We start from the raw sequence: 16330 nt of genomic DNA, 5'->3' as shown, positions 1-16330 counted from the left end.
CACAGATGGTGAGTGTGGCGCTGAACAAGACTGTTTAAGATGAGGCCACTAACGATAATTTGGAATGGCTGACTTTAGTACTCTTCATCCAGAGGGATCACCACAGTGAACAGGCACATTCAGTCCAAGTGCCTCTCTTCAAATGATTTCTTATATCTTATGGTTTAGGACAGTTATCCAAGCAGCATCTGCAGCCTCCCCAAGACCTTTCATTACACAGATTACACTTGCATAGTTTTACTTTTGTTTTATTTTGAGCTACAGCAGGGTAACAGGCCCTTCTGCCCAACCATACCCATGTGACCAATTAACCTACTAATTTGTACGTCTTTGGAACATGGAAGAAACTGGAGCACCCAGAGGAACCCACATGGTCACGGGGAGAACGTGCAAACTCCTTGCAGACAGTGGTGGAAGTGAACCCAGGTCACTGGCACTGTAATAGCATTACGCTAACCACCATGCTACTGTGCCTATACGTAGCTTTGTCCAGTTTAAAACCACTGGATCTTACATTTAAGGCTTCACTTGAACCAGGGAGTCCCAAGAGAACAATGAACATTTCCATTGAAGAATTAAGGGTGTATGGAATAAGCAAGCAGCAGTAAACTAGATGATTTTGTCAGCAATGGAAGACCGGGTCAAGGAACTGAAGCTGTAGTTGGGTATACCAAGGACCATTCAGGAGGTTGAGAGCATCACAGATGAGACTTTTACTGATGTGTTTCGCACTCAAGTTACATGCTTCAGATAGACAAATAGATACCTTTGAGGGGATCGTTCTTTCAAGAGTGAGCATCAGTAGTCAGTTGTCTTGCACTGCGACCAACTCTTAATGTTCAGAGGGAATGGGTGCAGTCAGACAGGGCAACAGTTATAGGAGATTTGACAATGAGGCTGCCAGAAGGAGATTCTGTGCCTGAGGAGAAACTACTGGATGGCATGTTGCCTTCCAAATGCCAGAGTCAAGGATGTCTATAGAAAATTTTTGACAGGGAGGCCAGTCAATAGCCAACCCATGCTGAATTTATGTGCCTTACCTGCTAAAACTCAAGCACAGAAATAAATGCAGGTTAACTGGGCAATCCTTCCCTGCCTTTACCGTGGCCCTGGCTACCCTGATTACTAGGCTTGCTCTCACTGGCAACTGCTTTATCCAGTGACTTGAGTGGAGGCTCACAATCCTCCACTCAGATTTTGTGGTAGGCTGGAGAGGAAGTTGTGGAGTCGCCTCTGAAGATAATTGCTTTATCATTAGCTACTGGTGAAGTTCCTGAGTACCTTAAATTGGCTAATCAGTTGGAATCTTTAGAAAAAGCAATCAAAAGGTAGGGCAGGAGATTACCTATTTGGATTTTAGCAAGGCCTTCAATGAGGACCCCCATGATAAGCTGGTCTAAAATGTTAGATCCCATGAAATCCAAGGAGAACTAGTTAGGTAGATTCAAAATTGGCTCAGAGATAGAAAGCAGAGGGTGGTAGTTGGAAACATTTTCTCAGAATGGAAGCTGGTGACTAGTGGCGAGTCCAAAGGATCAGTGTTGAAACTGTGAGGGGAGCCTGAATTACCCCTATGAACTGTACTCATTTACCACTATGAACCGTTCTTTTGAAAAGAGACAGAGAGTTATTTACCACCAATAGCTTGCTTGTAAAAGAGAGAAAGAGAGGAAGACTAACTGGTTGGACTGTCACTTTAAGGCACGAGAAAGAACTGGTTAACTTTTGAATTTCTGCTGGAGTTGGAGATACATGTTCCGTACACTGAATGAGCATTGTTGTGCCCGCAGGAAAGGTGGGTTTAGGAGGATCGATCCATCGCTCTTGCCGTGGAAGGAAGGAAAAGGGGTTGACTGGTGGGGAGTTGTCCATCTGTCCACCCTTGCCTGGGGGATAGCTCCACCACAGAAAACCGGTCCCCTTTGTTAAAGTCAGTCCGTGACTTGTAAAGGATTTCGAAGGACAACGGGAAGATCTACGGCGTCAGCTCATCTGAAGACTCAAATCTCTCGCGCTCTCTCTCTCTCCATCACTACTCAACTCAATACCACGAACTGAACTGAACTTTACTCATCATCATAAGACTATCTTTTTACCCCGAGACTTAAAGAAGCACGGTTTTTCATACATATGTTTCCACACATTGATTTACATATATATATGTGTGTGTGTGTGTGTGTGTGTGTGTGTGTGTGTGTGTGTGTGTGAGAGAGAGAGAGAGATACATACATATATATATCATTGCTAACCTGTTAGATTTATCTACATTTATTTTACTGTATTGCGTAGTTACTAATATTATTAGTTTATAGCAATAGTGGACTCGAAAGTGTTTTCCATCTCTGCTGGTTCTTTATTCCCGTCACGGGGTACGTGACAAAACCCTTGTTACTTAGAAACATAGAAAACCTACAGCACAATACAGGGCCTTCAGCCCACAATGCTGTGCCAAACATGTCCTTACTTTAGAAATTACCTAGGGTTACCCATAGCCCTCTATTTTTCTAAGCTCCATTTACCTTTCCAAGAGTCCCTTAAAAGACCCTATCATATCCACCTCCACCGGCAGCCCATTCCACGCACTCACCACTCCCTGCGTAAACAACTTACCCCGACATCTCCTCTGTACCTACTTCATCCCTCCCCCTCATTTATATAAATGATTGGAGTGAATGTACGATGCTTCATCAGTGAGTTTGCAGATGACACGAAGTTAAGTGTTGTTAATAGTTAAGCAGGTTATTATAGATGACAGCAGAATCTTGATCAGTTAAGGTACTGGACTGGGGAACAGCAATGGTTTTTCAATACAGGTAACTGAGAGGTGATATATTTTGGAAAGTCAAATCAGCGCAGAACTTGTCACAAACAAGAGAAAATCTGAAGATGCTGGAAATCCAAGCAATACACACAAAATACTGGAGGAACTCAGCAGGCCAGGCAGCAACTATGGGAAAAAGCACAGTCGACGTTTCAGGCCAAAACTCTTCAGGTGGGCTGGAGAAAAATAGCTGAGGAGTAGATTTGAAAGGGGGGGGGGAGGGGAGAGAGAAACACCAGGTGGTAGGTGAAACTTGGAGGGGGAGGGATGAAGCAAAGAACTCGGAGGTTGACTGGTGAAAGAGACAGAAGGCCATGGAAGAAAGAAAAAAGGGAGTAGAAGCACCAGGGAGGCGATGGATGGACAAGGAGACAACATGAGAGAGGGACAAGAGGATGGGAAATGGTGAAGGGGGGTGGGGTGGTGGAGGCATTACTGGAAGTTTGAGAAATCGATGTTCATGCCATCAGGTTGGAGGCCATCTATACGGAATATAAGGTGTTGTACCTCCAACCTAAGTGTGGCCTTATCCAGACAATAGTGGAGGCCATTGATGGACACATCAGAATAGAAATGGGAATGGGAAGTGGAGTTAAAATGGGTGGCCACTGGAAGATCCCACTTGTTCTGGTGGACAGAGCGTAGAACTTGTGCAATGAAACAGAAGGACTTAGGAGTACAAGTGTTCCTTTAAAGTTGTGTCACAGGTAGACAGAATGGTGAAAAGACATTTAGAACTTTCACCTTTAGTCAGGACATTAAATGTAAGAGTTGGGAAATTATCTTGCAGTTGTAAATGTCATTAGTGAATTGCCACCTAGAGAGCTGTGTATACTTTCAATTACCCTGTTATAGGAAAAATGAGATTAAACAGGAAAGAGTGTAGAAACCACTGAAGCCAAACCTGTGCCACGTCCAATCAAGTGCAGCGTTTCAAGGCCCCTTGTTCTGCAGAAGGCAAAACCGAGAATGTCATAGTAGACAAGTAAATAAATGCCCACAATTTTGAGAATTACATATCCTCATGGACATTTTGAAGTTGACAACAGGTGTCAAAACTTCCATGCAAATTCTAAGATAATGTTTCTAGAAATATTCAATTTAGGTACCAGAGTCCAACTGAAAAGGTGAAAGGAAGATGTTTTCTAACAGGGCTAATTCTGTACATGCTCATTAAGTGTTAAAATAAAATTAGCATCAACACCCCTCGGAGGGAGGCAATGGTGGGCAGACAAGTAGATAAGGTGAGAGAGGGAAAAGGGGACGGGAATAGTGGGGGGGGGGGAAGACAGAGGAGAGGGTGCACTACCATAAGTTCGATAAATTGATGTTCATGCCATCAGGCTACCCAGACGGAATATAAGGTGTTGTTCCTCCAACCTGAGTGGCCTCATTGCGACAGTAGAGGAGGCCGCCATGGATTGATATCGGAATGGGAATGGAAAGTGGAATTAAAATGGGTGGCCACTGGGAGATCCCACTTCTTTGGCGGACGGAGTGTAGATGTTCGGCGAAATGGTCTCCTAATCTATGTCAGGTCTCACTGATATACAGGAGGCCACACCAGGAGCACCGGACACAGTATATGATAACCTATTTGTACAGCAGGTTACGTGGTTTGCACAACATTGTGGGCTGAAGGGTCTGTAATGTGCTATAGATTTTCTATGTTCTATGATATACGGCAGGGGTCCCCAACCTTTATTTTGCACTGCGCGGACCGGTTTATTATTAACAATATTCTTGCGGACCAGCCAACCCGGGGGGCGTTGGTGGTGGGGTTGCCAATGGACAACAGTAGCAGTTAAATACGTTGTGTTTACCCTGAGAAAGACTACAATGACCATGAAGCCTTGTGCGGGCACCAGTGCGCATGCGTGACTTGCGCATGCCTGTACGTGCCAATTTTTTTTCTACAAATCGTTTCTGGTGATTCTGTTCGGGGGGGGTGTTAATCACGACTGGAATATAGGTGATAAGTGGCTAATACACTCAATTTCGTTTCTAAAAGGGTTTATCTATCCAATTTAATATTAAACACACAGCGCATATTTTCCTCGCATGAATAAGTCAATTATCGGGGAGGACAGGGGAGCTTGAAGTAAGTGTTGAACGAACCTCCAGTAGAAGAGGCAGAAGCAGGTTCGATATTATCATTTAAAGAAAAATTGGATAGGTATATGGACAAGAAAGGAATGGAGGGTTATGGGCTGAGTGCAGGTCGGTGGGACTAGGTGACAGTAGCATTTGGCACGGACTAGAAGGGCAGAGATGGCCTGTTTCCGTGCTGTAATTGTTATATGGTTATGTAAGTCACTTGGAAGTTAATAGCATAACATTTTAAGTAACGTTTGGATATTAAACACACAGCGCATATTTTCCTCGTATGAACATATAAAATCATTGCAACACACCAATATTGCTGAATCAGTGGGAGCCCTGGGCTGAATACTTGTTTTCCTGCAACATCACCATTGAGGGGTGATGGGAGACAGCGATACTCAAAGGGGGTTCCTTATGTCCAGTCTATTCCGCAGTTTAGTTTTCGTTGCATTAATCGCAGAAAACCCTGCTTCGCAGATATGATGTTGGAAATGGAAGCAACTTTTTCAGTGCTTTCGTGTCTATCTCAGGATATTTAGCCTCGACTTTGATCCAGAATGATGGCAGAGATGTTATGTCAAACATACTTCTCAGCCCGCCATCATTTGCAAGCTCGAGTTGATCTTCCCGCGCTGACATGGATGATGCATGCATAATGACCTCTCGTGCGTTCAAGCTCAACAGCACGTGACAGGGAATGAGGAAAGGTGCAGCTGACTCATATCGCCAAATCATATCGTTTCCTCGCTGCCCGGTAGCGCATACTTTGCGGCCTGGTACCAGTCTACGGCCCAGTGGTTGGGGACTGCTGATATACAGAAGCCCACACTGGGAGCACCGGACACAATACATGACCCCAACAGACTCACAGGTGAAGTATTGCCTCACCTGGAAGGACCATTTGAGGTCCTGAATGGTAGTGTAAGGGCAGGTATAACACTTGCTCGGCTTGCAAGGTGGGAGATCAGTGGGGAAGGATGAATGGGCAAGGGAGTAATCATTGTGAAAAGCAGAAAGTGGGGGGGAAGGGAGGGGAAGTTGTGCTTGGTGGCAAAGTTGATGAAGGCGAAGAGCTCCGCATGGGTGCAGGAAGCACCACCAACACAGTTCTTTTCAGTGGATCAGAGGAATAGTTGAGGAGAAACTAGATGAAGAAATGGGCTAAGACCCAAATCCTTTAGCAGAGGGATTTTAAAAAATGGACACACATACGAAGGATCCAAAATTGGCTTGTTATTAATTATGACTGATGTAGAAGGATTATTTTTTGTGACTGGAAATCTATGGTCACAAATATCAGTGCTGGACATTTACTACATGTTGTATACTTCAACAATTTGAATATGAAAATAGGAGGTAATAATCAGTAAGTTCACACGAGACACAAATTAGTGTTGTTGTTAGTTGTGAGGAGGGGAAGCAGAGATTATGGAACAACAGTTGTCAAGATGGATAGAGTAATGGCAGATGAAATTTAATCCTAACAAGTGTGAGATGATGTATTACAGGGTGACCAATACTAGGACATATACGACAAGTGGCCGGGCCCTAGGAAATATTCACCTTGATGAACAAGTCCAAGGATCGCTAATGGTATCAGGGCTGGCAGATAGACTGAAGGTGACATATGGGATACTTGCTTTCATTAGCTTAGGCACTGAATGTCAGAGAAGGGAGGTCTTTGTACGTTGTAGCTGGTGAAATGTGTGTAGTACTTGTCAACACTCTATTGGCTAAAGTCATTGCCCTGTAGAGGAGATTCCCCGGTATTACCTGGGATGAACCGTTTCAGTTATGAGGAGAGATTGGATTTGTTTTCTTGCAGCAGAGAATGCGGAGTTGAGATCTGATTGCTGTACACAAAATTATGAGGGCAAAGACTTAAAAGTATAAAGGGGATGTGAAGGAGGATATTTTTTCCCCAGCTAAAGGGTAGTTAGAATTAGAAACACTACTTGTCAAGGTGGTGGAGGCAGATACTCTCAACACAATTAAGTGGCAAGATAAGCACTTGATTGTGACATACAAATATGTGGGACAAGTGGTGGGAGATAGGATCAGTGCAGAAAGATATCTGATGGTTGGCCTGGCAAGATGGGCGATGATTTTGTGAACCCATGAGGGTAGAAATAAGGACAAGTTTTTCTATTGAAAGGTCCACCCTTACTCTGCAACAACAGACCCTAACCAAGTATAGGTTGGCATTTACTCTCACCCAGTGAAAGCCCTGTAGGTTTCTCAATCCCAATCCTGACCAGAGTGCTTCGGCCAGATCCATCCATTCCAGCCCTTTCAATTTTTGCTGGTTTTCCCACATCGGCCCAGTACAAGACACTGTAATTCAGAGAAGCACAAAATTTAAAAAAACAATAGCCGTCAATCAAATCAGTTTGAGATTCAAATTAAAATAATTAAGAGGCTGAAGTACAGTCTGCATTATGTAAAGCTGATATCACATCACTAACCTGCAATTCTTCAAAAGGAAAACGATGAACTAACCAAAAGACCTTACTTCCTCATTCTACAGAAAGGAGGAGATAATTTGGAAATTGGAAATATCAAAGGGGGCCTTTTAACATCTAGATGCTGCATTGTGTAGCTGAAGTAAAACTTTGTTAGAGGTCTGAGCATAGATTTTTCCAGCCAGGGCCAGTCAGTGGATGGAGACATTGCTTTATACCTGATCTCCAGCAACACTAACAAAATATAAATGGACTTTAACAGGAACCATCTACATATTCTGTGATCCTCATTCTCAGTCATACTGCAGAGAAACAGCCCTTTGGCCCATCATGCTCATGTTGACCATCGAGTCTTAACTATACCAATCCCATTTACCAGTACCAGGTCCATAATATACTATGCCTTATCCATTCAAATGCTGTCCAGGTGCTTGTTCATTTAGAGATATAGCACAGAATATCCAGTCCTTCAAGCCACATAGCCCCAAAACCCCCAACACCCCCAACAAACATGATTAACTCCTATCGAATCATAGGACAATTTACAATGACCAGTTAAACTACCCAACACATCTTTCGACTGTGGGAGGAGACTGGAGCACATCCCACGGGGAGGAAGTAGATTCCCAACAGAACGGGGATGGAATTGAACTCCAAACTCTGGAACACCCCAAGCTCTATTAACATTGCGCTAACTGCGACATGACACCGTTCTTACGTACTTTGAGTACCAGCCTCCACCACTTCCTTAGGCAATGTTTTCCAGACTCAAGGCAAAAGAAAAAATTCCTCCGATCTCCCCTAAGTACCTTACACCTCACCTTAAACATATATTCTCTCCCATGGGTTTACTATCTACCCTATGGCCCTCATAATTTTGTACATCTTTATCAGATTGTGCACCCCCGCCCCACCCACCACCTCTGCTCCATGGATAGTAAAATGTTCCATCTTAGTGAACCTCCTCTGCATTTTCTCTGGTGCAATCACATCCTTCCTGCGAAGTGGTAACTAGAAATGCAGAGAATATTCCAGACAAATTGAATTAGTGTAAATGGTCAAACAAGACAGCATGGAAGTGGTGGGCCAAAGGGCCTGCTTCTGTACTATACAACTGTGTGAAACACTTGCTCTAACCCGTCTGCCTGTGGCATCCTGTTATATCAAAACTCAAAACAGTACCTTGTCTGTGCAACATTCAGCCTCCAGACACGGCATGGAGTCCTCCAAATTCCATTAAGTGGCTTTCTCTCTGTATGCCAGAACAGACCATTTTGCTGTAGCATCTGTGATACTGGCTCCGTGTTTTCTCATCCTGACCTACTAGTTTGAGCACATCACATTTTTCTTACCCTCTAACTACTCTGTTAACACCTTACCCCCACAGCAACCCTGGTCTACCCCTGACAGACATATTCCCTTAATTGCATACAACCCTCACCTTCACTCCAACATAAAACTACTAACCATTTTCTTCTCTTTGGAGTTCTATGGCAGTATCTTCAATTCAAACTATTTTCTCGTTATAGAGAGAGGGAGAACAGAAACAGGATCTTCAGCCTAACTGGTCCATGCCAAACTAGATTAGCTCCATTTGACCCATATCCCCCTATCCCTGCCCCAGGACCTTCCTCAACCATTTCCTCTGGCAGCTCATCCCTTAAATGAAAACGATGGACCTTAACATCCGGTAGCATGGTAGCACAGCGGTAAGTGCCATCATTTTCCAGTGCGAGGGCTGCCCTCGGTAAGCAGTTTGCACATTCTCCTCTGTTACTGTGTGGGTTTCCTCCTGTTCCAGTTGCCTTTCACATTCCAAAGATACACAATACACAGAGGAGACACTGGATTGAGTAGAGTGAGAGAGAGCTTAAAAGAAGCGAGCAGATACATAGAGGGAAAGCACGTTTAAAAAAAACCAAGCTGAGGCAGTCGACACACTTTGCATGCTACAGTTCCCAAGGAGACATTGGTTTATGTATTTTAAAGAAGTGAGTGGAGGCATTTGGCACATATTGTGCATCACAGTTCCTGAAGACATTGGACTGTGCAAAATAAGGCACTTGGCAAGGGCTGTAAAAAGAAGTTAGGTTTAAGTGGAGCAGCCACTGTGTGACTGTGGAATTGAAGCTTTGGCTCCTCAAGGCTTCAGCAAGGAGAGGCGTAGGCAGATTTCTTTTCATTATTTATTCTTTCTTTCTTATTGCATATTTAGAGCAGTGGGGATGCCAGGCAGGATAGTGGAATGCTCCTCTTGCCAAACGCGGAAAAATAGGGAGACGTCCAGTGTCCCTGACGACAACATCTGCAGCTTTGAACAGACCGTGTTAAGACGTTAGAGCTGGAACTGGATGAACTCTACATTATATGGGAGGTTGAAGGGTTGATAGACAGGACACACAGGTAACTGCATGACTGCTAGGAGTGGGGAAAGGGATAGGCAGCCAGTGCTGAGTACCCCGTGGCCTGTCATGCAGTCATTCCCTTCAACAAGAGTATGCCATCTTGGATACTGTTGGGGAGGACGGCCAAGTAGAGAAAAGCCACAACAGTCAGGTTTCTGGCCCTGAGTTTGGAGACACGAGGTGAGCTGTAGTGATAGGGGAACAGAAAACCCAGATGGTATGTTGCCTCTGAGGTGCCAGGGTCAGGGATCACTCTGATTAAATCGTCAGCATTCTTAAATGGGAGGGTGAGCAACCAAAAGTCATGGTCCACATCGACACCAATGACATGGGTAGGAAATATGATGAGGTCCTCCAAAGTGAATTCAGGGAGTTGGTGCTAAGATCAAGAACAGGACCTCCAGGATTCTGCTCTCAGCATTGCCAACCATGCTACATGCTAGCGAGGCCAGAAACAGGAAGATCATAGAGTTTAAAACGTGGCTAAGGAATTTAGGCAACAGATTTAGATCACTGGGCTCTTTTCCAAGGAAGGTGGGACAGAAAGGACAGCTTGCATCTGAACTGCAGGTGAGTACTGTAATATCCAAGCAGGAAAGTTAGCTCATGCTGCATTGGGAGGGGTAGTGGTTTAAACTAGAGTCGGAACAGGATGGGAACCAGAGTGTAAGCATAGCTAATGGTCTGGTTGTGGAGAAAGATGTTGTTAGGCCTACATACAACATCAAGAATCACCAGCAGAGCATGGTGGGACTAGTGTTTTCAGCTGCGTATATTTCAATGCAAGGAGTCAGGGGTAAGTTTTTTTTTTAAAAATGCAGAGAGTGGTGAGTGCGTGGAATGGGCTGCCAGTGATAGTGGTGAAAGTGGACACGATAGGGTCTTTTAAAAGACTCCTGGATAGGTATATGGAGTTTAGAAAATTAGAGGGCAATGGGTAATCCTAGGTAATTTCTAAGGCAAGGTCATGTTTGGCACAGCTTTATGGGCTGAAAGGCCTGTATTGTGCTGTAGGTTTTCTTTTTTTAAAAAAAAATCTTTTTATTAATTTTCTAGATTATAAACTCAGTAACAAAGTTGGTACAAAGAGATTGGAATAATCTTAATCAGCATATACAAAAAGGATTTTAAGTAACATAGATATAATAGACTTCCAAACTCATAATGAAATTAGTCATAAGAAATAAAAAGAAAAAACACAAACAAAAAAAACCCCAAAAGAAAAAGGAAAAAAACCTCTAAAAAAAAACAAAACAGGGCTAGACCAATATCTTGTATCAGACACGTTCAATAATGTCGTAAACTCCGCTCCTCTGATCATATAAGTTTAAAAAAAGATTCGGAAAGGTCAGATTACATCATATGAAAATGTTGCAAAAAAAGGTTTCCAGGTATCTTGAAATTTAACCAAAGGGTCAAAAATATCACTTCTAATTTTTTCTAAATTTAAACCTAATATAGTTTGAAAAAACCACAGGAATGTAGTTGGAGGATTGATTTCCTTCCAGTTCAACAAAATAGATCTTCTCACCATTAAAGTAACAAATGCTATCATCCGACAGGCTGAAGAAGACAAAGATCTATGTTCTACCATTGGCAACCCAAAAATTGCCGTAATAGGATGGGGTTTTAAATCAAAGCATTGAACTGTTGAAATAATATCAAAAATATCTTTCCAATATTTTTCCAAAAGAGGACAAGACAAAAACATATGAGTTAAAGAAGCCATCTCAGAGTGAGATCTATCACAAGTAGGGTTTTTATGGGGAAAAAAAACGAGCTAATTTATCTTTGGACATATGGGCTCTATGTACTACTTTAAATTGTATTCATGTATGTTTAGCACATATAGAAGTACTAACTAATTGAAAAATTTTATCCCATTTCTCTATAGGTAGACAAAGTTGAAGTTCCCTTTCCCATTCATTTTTAATTTTATCAGATATACCTGGCTGTAATTTCATAATTATATCATAAGTAATTGCTATTAATCCCTTCTGCAAAGGATTTAAGCCTAAAATTTTATCAATAATGCCAGTAGGATTTGAAGTCAGAAAGGTAGGCAACATAGTATTTAAAAAATTTCTTATTTGTAAGTATCTAAAACAATGGGATCTAGGCAAATCAAATTTCTTAGATAACTGCTCAAAAGACATAAAACAGTTATCCAGAAATAAATCATGAAAACATATTACACCTTTCGTTTTCCATATCAAAAAGGCTTGGTCCACTACCAAGGGTTGAAAAAAGAAATTAGATATAATAGGACTTGATAACCTAAATTCATTCCGGCCAAAAAATTTACGATATTGAAACCATATTCGCAATGTATGTTTAATTATAGGGTTAAACATTTGTTTATTCAATTTAGATAGTACAAAAGGCAGTGAAGTTCTTAAAATGGAAGCTAAAGAAAACCCTTGTACAGAGTGGCCTTCAAGGTTTACGCAATATGGGCTTGGAGTTATATTCCAATCTTGCGTCCAAAATATTAAATATCAAATATTAATTGCCCAATAATAAAATCTTAAGTTAGGCAATGCCAAACCACCCTCTTAGATTTCTGTAAGTACTTTTTTTTAAAACTTAATCTGGGATTTTTATTTTGCCATATACAAGAGGAAATTTTAGAATCAATAGTATCAAAAAAAATTTAGGAATAAAAATTGGTATCGTTTGAAATAAATATAAAAATTTAAGTAAAATAATCATTTTAATAGCATTGATTCGGCCAATCAATGATAGAGACAATGGGGACCACTTAGTAATCAGTTGTTTAACCTGATTGATTAATTAACGGTAAAAGGTTAAAATTGAATAGATCCTTGTATCTCTTAGTAATTTTAACTCCTAAATAAGTAAAATAGTCAGTAGTCACTCTAAATGAAGAATTTCTATAAGTGGGAACCTGCATATTTAATGGAAAAAGTTCACTCTTACCTAGATTTAATTTATAACCAGAAAGACTACTAAACTGAACAAGCAAAGTTAATACTGCCGGAACACACATCGAAGTTGCTGGTGAACGCAGCAGGCCAGGCAGCATCTCTAGGAAGAGGTACAGTCGATGTTTCGGGCTGAGACCCTTCGTCAGGTCCTGATATGTTTATCAAAAAAGATACCACCCATATTAAAAAAAAAGTAAAAACTAGCTATAACAGTAAGAAACATCTTACAACGATTATAAGCATCGAATAGTTCCTTCCTACTCATATTTCAGAGAACATCAAACCTTAGATCATATTACTATATTAATTTTTCATATATAAATGATCGGAAGTGACGTTAGAGACAGAGAGGATTCTGGGGAGAAGAAGAAAACAATCCACCATTTTAAAATATAATACTCCAGTAACATTTCAGAAAGAAAACAAACATTAAAATTGTAACTAAATAACTTTCAAAAGGTATTAAGAGTAAGATATACAAGATCACTAAGAGAAAAGTATAATATCATTTAACAATATAAAGCAAACCTACACTACAAGATCAAGGGGGAAAAAACCCTTGAACTATACAAATCAAAGACAAGAGAGAAAACAAAACGATAATCCTCCGCAGAGGGAGGCAGATCATTGATAAAACTTTGGGCTTTCATCAGATTTTTAAACAGGCTATGTGAGTTGTCCGGAACAGCATAAAAAACAGTAACGCTATTTTATAGCCCCGACGATAAAGTTCTGCCATCTGTGGTTTAAAAACCATCCGTTTTTTCAGTACGTCTTGGCTGTAGTCTTCAACAATTCTGAACTTGAATTCTCGAAATTCGATCATACCTTTCTTCCGAGCAGCTCGAATAACTCGTTCCTTATCATGGACATAATGAAACCGAATAATGATCGGTCTCGGTCTGGCCAAATTCTCCGGTTTAAAACCAAATGAATGATGTGCACGATCTAATAGTGGGGGCTCCTCCAATATATCGGAGCCAAACACATCCATTAGCAATTTAGAAAAATATTTGGTAGGATCTTCCGTCTCAGCATCTTCAGGAAAACCGATTATTTGTAAATTCTGTCGTCGGGAGTGATTTTCAAGATTGATAGTCTTAGCTTGATAACGTTCCAATTGCTGAGTTACCGAAGTTAAACTTCTTTCAAGAGCTTCAATTTTTTTCAATCTCTTTTGCGGCCATCTTCATCTAGTTCCGAGATTCTGACTTGATGTTGATCGATTTCACGTCTGAATATTCTTGATTCTTCTTTCATCAACTTCAACACTTCTTCAATTGCAGTGAGTCTTCGATTAACTGTATCTTCTAGAAGTTTCTTCATTAGTTCCATAGTTATCGGAGCTTCCTTCGATGTTCCAGGATCACCATTTTTTTCCCATTCCCACCGGAAACGTTCCCTTCTTTAACTTCTCATGCTCTGGTATTCATTTTCACTAAGTAAAAGTCGTAGTTCAATGATATAAATCGTTTAGTGTAAAGTGAATAAGAGTGGTTACATGTAAGAGAGTAAGGGGTACGGAGCGACGCCAAAATACAGCTCACTCCATGGGCCCCCTGCTGGGAAGTCCATAGGTTTTTTATGTCTATGTTTCTATGAGTATTGAGGGAAAGGTGGATAAGGTTAAGGCATGGATCAGCACATGGAATTACAACATTGTAGCCATTAGTAAGACTTAGTTGCAGTCGGGACAGGACTGACAGCTCAATGTTCGAGTTCCGTTGTTTTAAACATGTTTTAAACAGATTAAAGGGGGTAGGGTAGCATTGATAATCAGGAAAAATGTCTGGCTGTGCTGAGTTAGGACATCCTGGACAGCTTGCCTAGTGAGACTGTGAGTAGAACTGTGGAATAAGAAAGGTATGACCACATTAATGGGATTATATTATATTATAGACCACCCAATAGTCCGCAGGATTTAGAGGAGCAAATTTGTAGAGAAATGACAAGGTGCGTGAAACAAAGTTGTGATGGTAGGTAATTTTAAACTTCCAACATATTGACTGGGACACCCATACTGTAAAAGGGCTGGATGGGAAAGAGTTTGTCAAGTGTGTTCAGGGATGTTTCATTAATCAGTACATACAAATCCCAACTAGAGAGAGTGTGATACTAGAACTCATAGTAGAGAATGAGACAGGACAGGCAACAGAAGATTGTGTAGGGGAACACTTTGCATCTTGTGATCATAATGCCATTAGTTTCAAGATATTGGAAAAGGATAGGCCTGGTTCTCACACTGAGATTCTAAATTGGAGAAAGGCCAGTTTTGATGGTATCAGAACAGATCTGGCAAGTGTGGATTGGGACAGGTAGTTTTTTGGCAAAGATCTACTTGGTACATGGGAGGCCTTCAAATGTTAAATTTTGGGAGTACAGAGTTTGTATGTTTCTGTCAGAATAAAAGTTAAGGGAACATTGGTTTCAAGAGATATTGAGGCTCTCGTTAAGAAAACAGGAGGAGCTACATAGCAGATAGAACGAGTATAAAGTATGTGATAAATATACAAAATTCAAGAGAACACTTCAGGAAATCAGGTGGGCTAAAAGGCAAAATGAGATTGCTCAAGCAGACAAGATAATGGAGAATCCTAAGGCCTTCCACAGAAATACTTAGAGCAAAAGGATAGCAAGGGACAAAATTGGACCTCTGGAAGAGCAGAGCGAGAAAATCTTAATTGGATTTTTTTGGATCTGTATTTACTCGTGAGATGGACACAGAAGAGGCAAAGCAGCAGTATGGACCCTATGCAGATTACAGGAGGTGGTCTTGCAGTCTTGAGGAAAATTGGGGTGGATAAACCCCCAGGCCTCACAAGGTTTTCCCTCAGAGCCTCTGGGAGGCTAGTGCAGGGGCCCGAGCAGAGATATTTACTTAGCTACAGCTGAGGTGCTGGAGGACTGGAAGACAGCTAATGTTGTTTCGTTGTTTAAGAAAAGCTCTTAGAATAACTCAGAGAGATATAGACTTACATCCCTAGTGGGAAAGTTAATGGAAGGTGTTCTGAAGGACCAGATGTACAAGTATTTGCATAAAGATAGACAGATTAGGGATGGTCTATATGGCTTTGTGCGTGGTAGAACATTGTCTAGAGTTTTTTGAGGAAGTTACCAGGAAAGTTGATGAAGGTAAAAAGGTAGATGTGGTCTACCTTAACTTCAAGAAGGCCTATGAGAAGGTCCTGCATGGAAGGTTGGTCAAGAAGGTTGTCACTTGGCATTCAAGGTGGGATAGTAAATTAGATTAGACATCGTCTTTGTGGGAAAAGCCAGAGAGAGGTAGGTAGATGATTGCCTTTCTGACTGGAAGTCTATGCGCCACAAGGATCAGTGCTGGGTCCAGTATTTTTTGCCATCTATGTTAACAATCTGGATGATACTGTGGTAAACTGGATCAGCAAATTTGCAGATGACATCAAGATTGGGGATGTAGTGGACAACAAAGCTTGCAGCTAGATGTGGACCAGCAGGAAAAATGGCAGATGGAATTTAATGCAGACAAGTGTGAAGTTCTGCACTTAGGGAGAACTAACCAGGATAGGTCTTACATGGTGAGTGGTAGGGCACTGAGGAGTGTGAGAGAACAGT

At 41.5% G+C, this 16330-nt stretch overlaps 1 protein-coding gene across 1 annotated transcript in view; it reads right to left on the bottom strand.

The window, feature by feature from the left end:
- The window catches only part of LOC134337238 (very low-density lipoprotein receptor-like), a 90570-nt gene that overhangs the window by 45464 nt on the left and 28776 nt on the right, over window positions 1-16330 (bottom strand). Inside the window, exon 6 of the mRNA XM_063032084.1 lies at window positions 7140-7258. Coding sequence (XP_062888154.1) covers window positions 7140-7258 — 119 coding nt within the window. The remainder of the gene's footprint in view (window positions 1-7139; window positions 7259-16330) is intronic.

This window comes from Mobula hypostoma, chromosome 24, assembly GCF_963921235.1.
Source record: "Mobula hypostoma chromosome 24, sMobHyp1.1, whole genome shotgun sequence".
Lineage (NCBI taxonomy): Eukaryota > Metazoa > Chordata > Chondrichthyes > Myliobatiformes > Myliobatidae > Mobula > Mobula hypostoma.
Note: the sequence above shows the minus strand (reverse complement) of the source record. Positions and strands in the feature narration are given on the sequence as shown.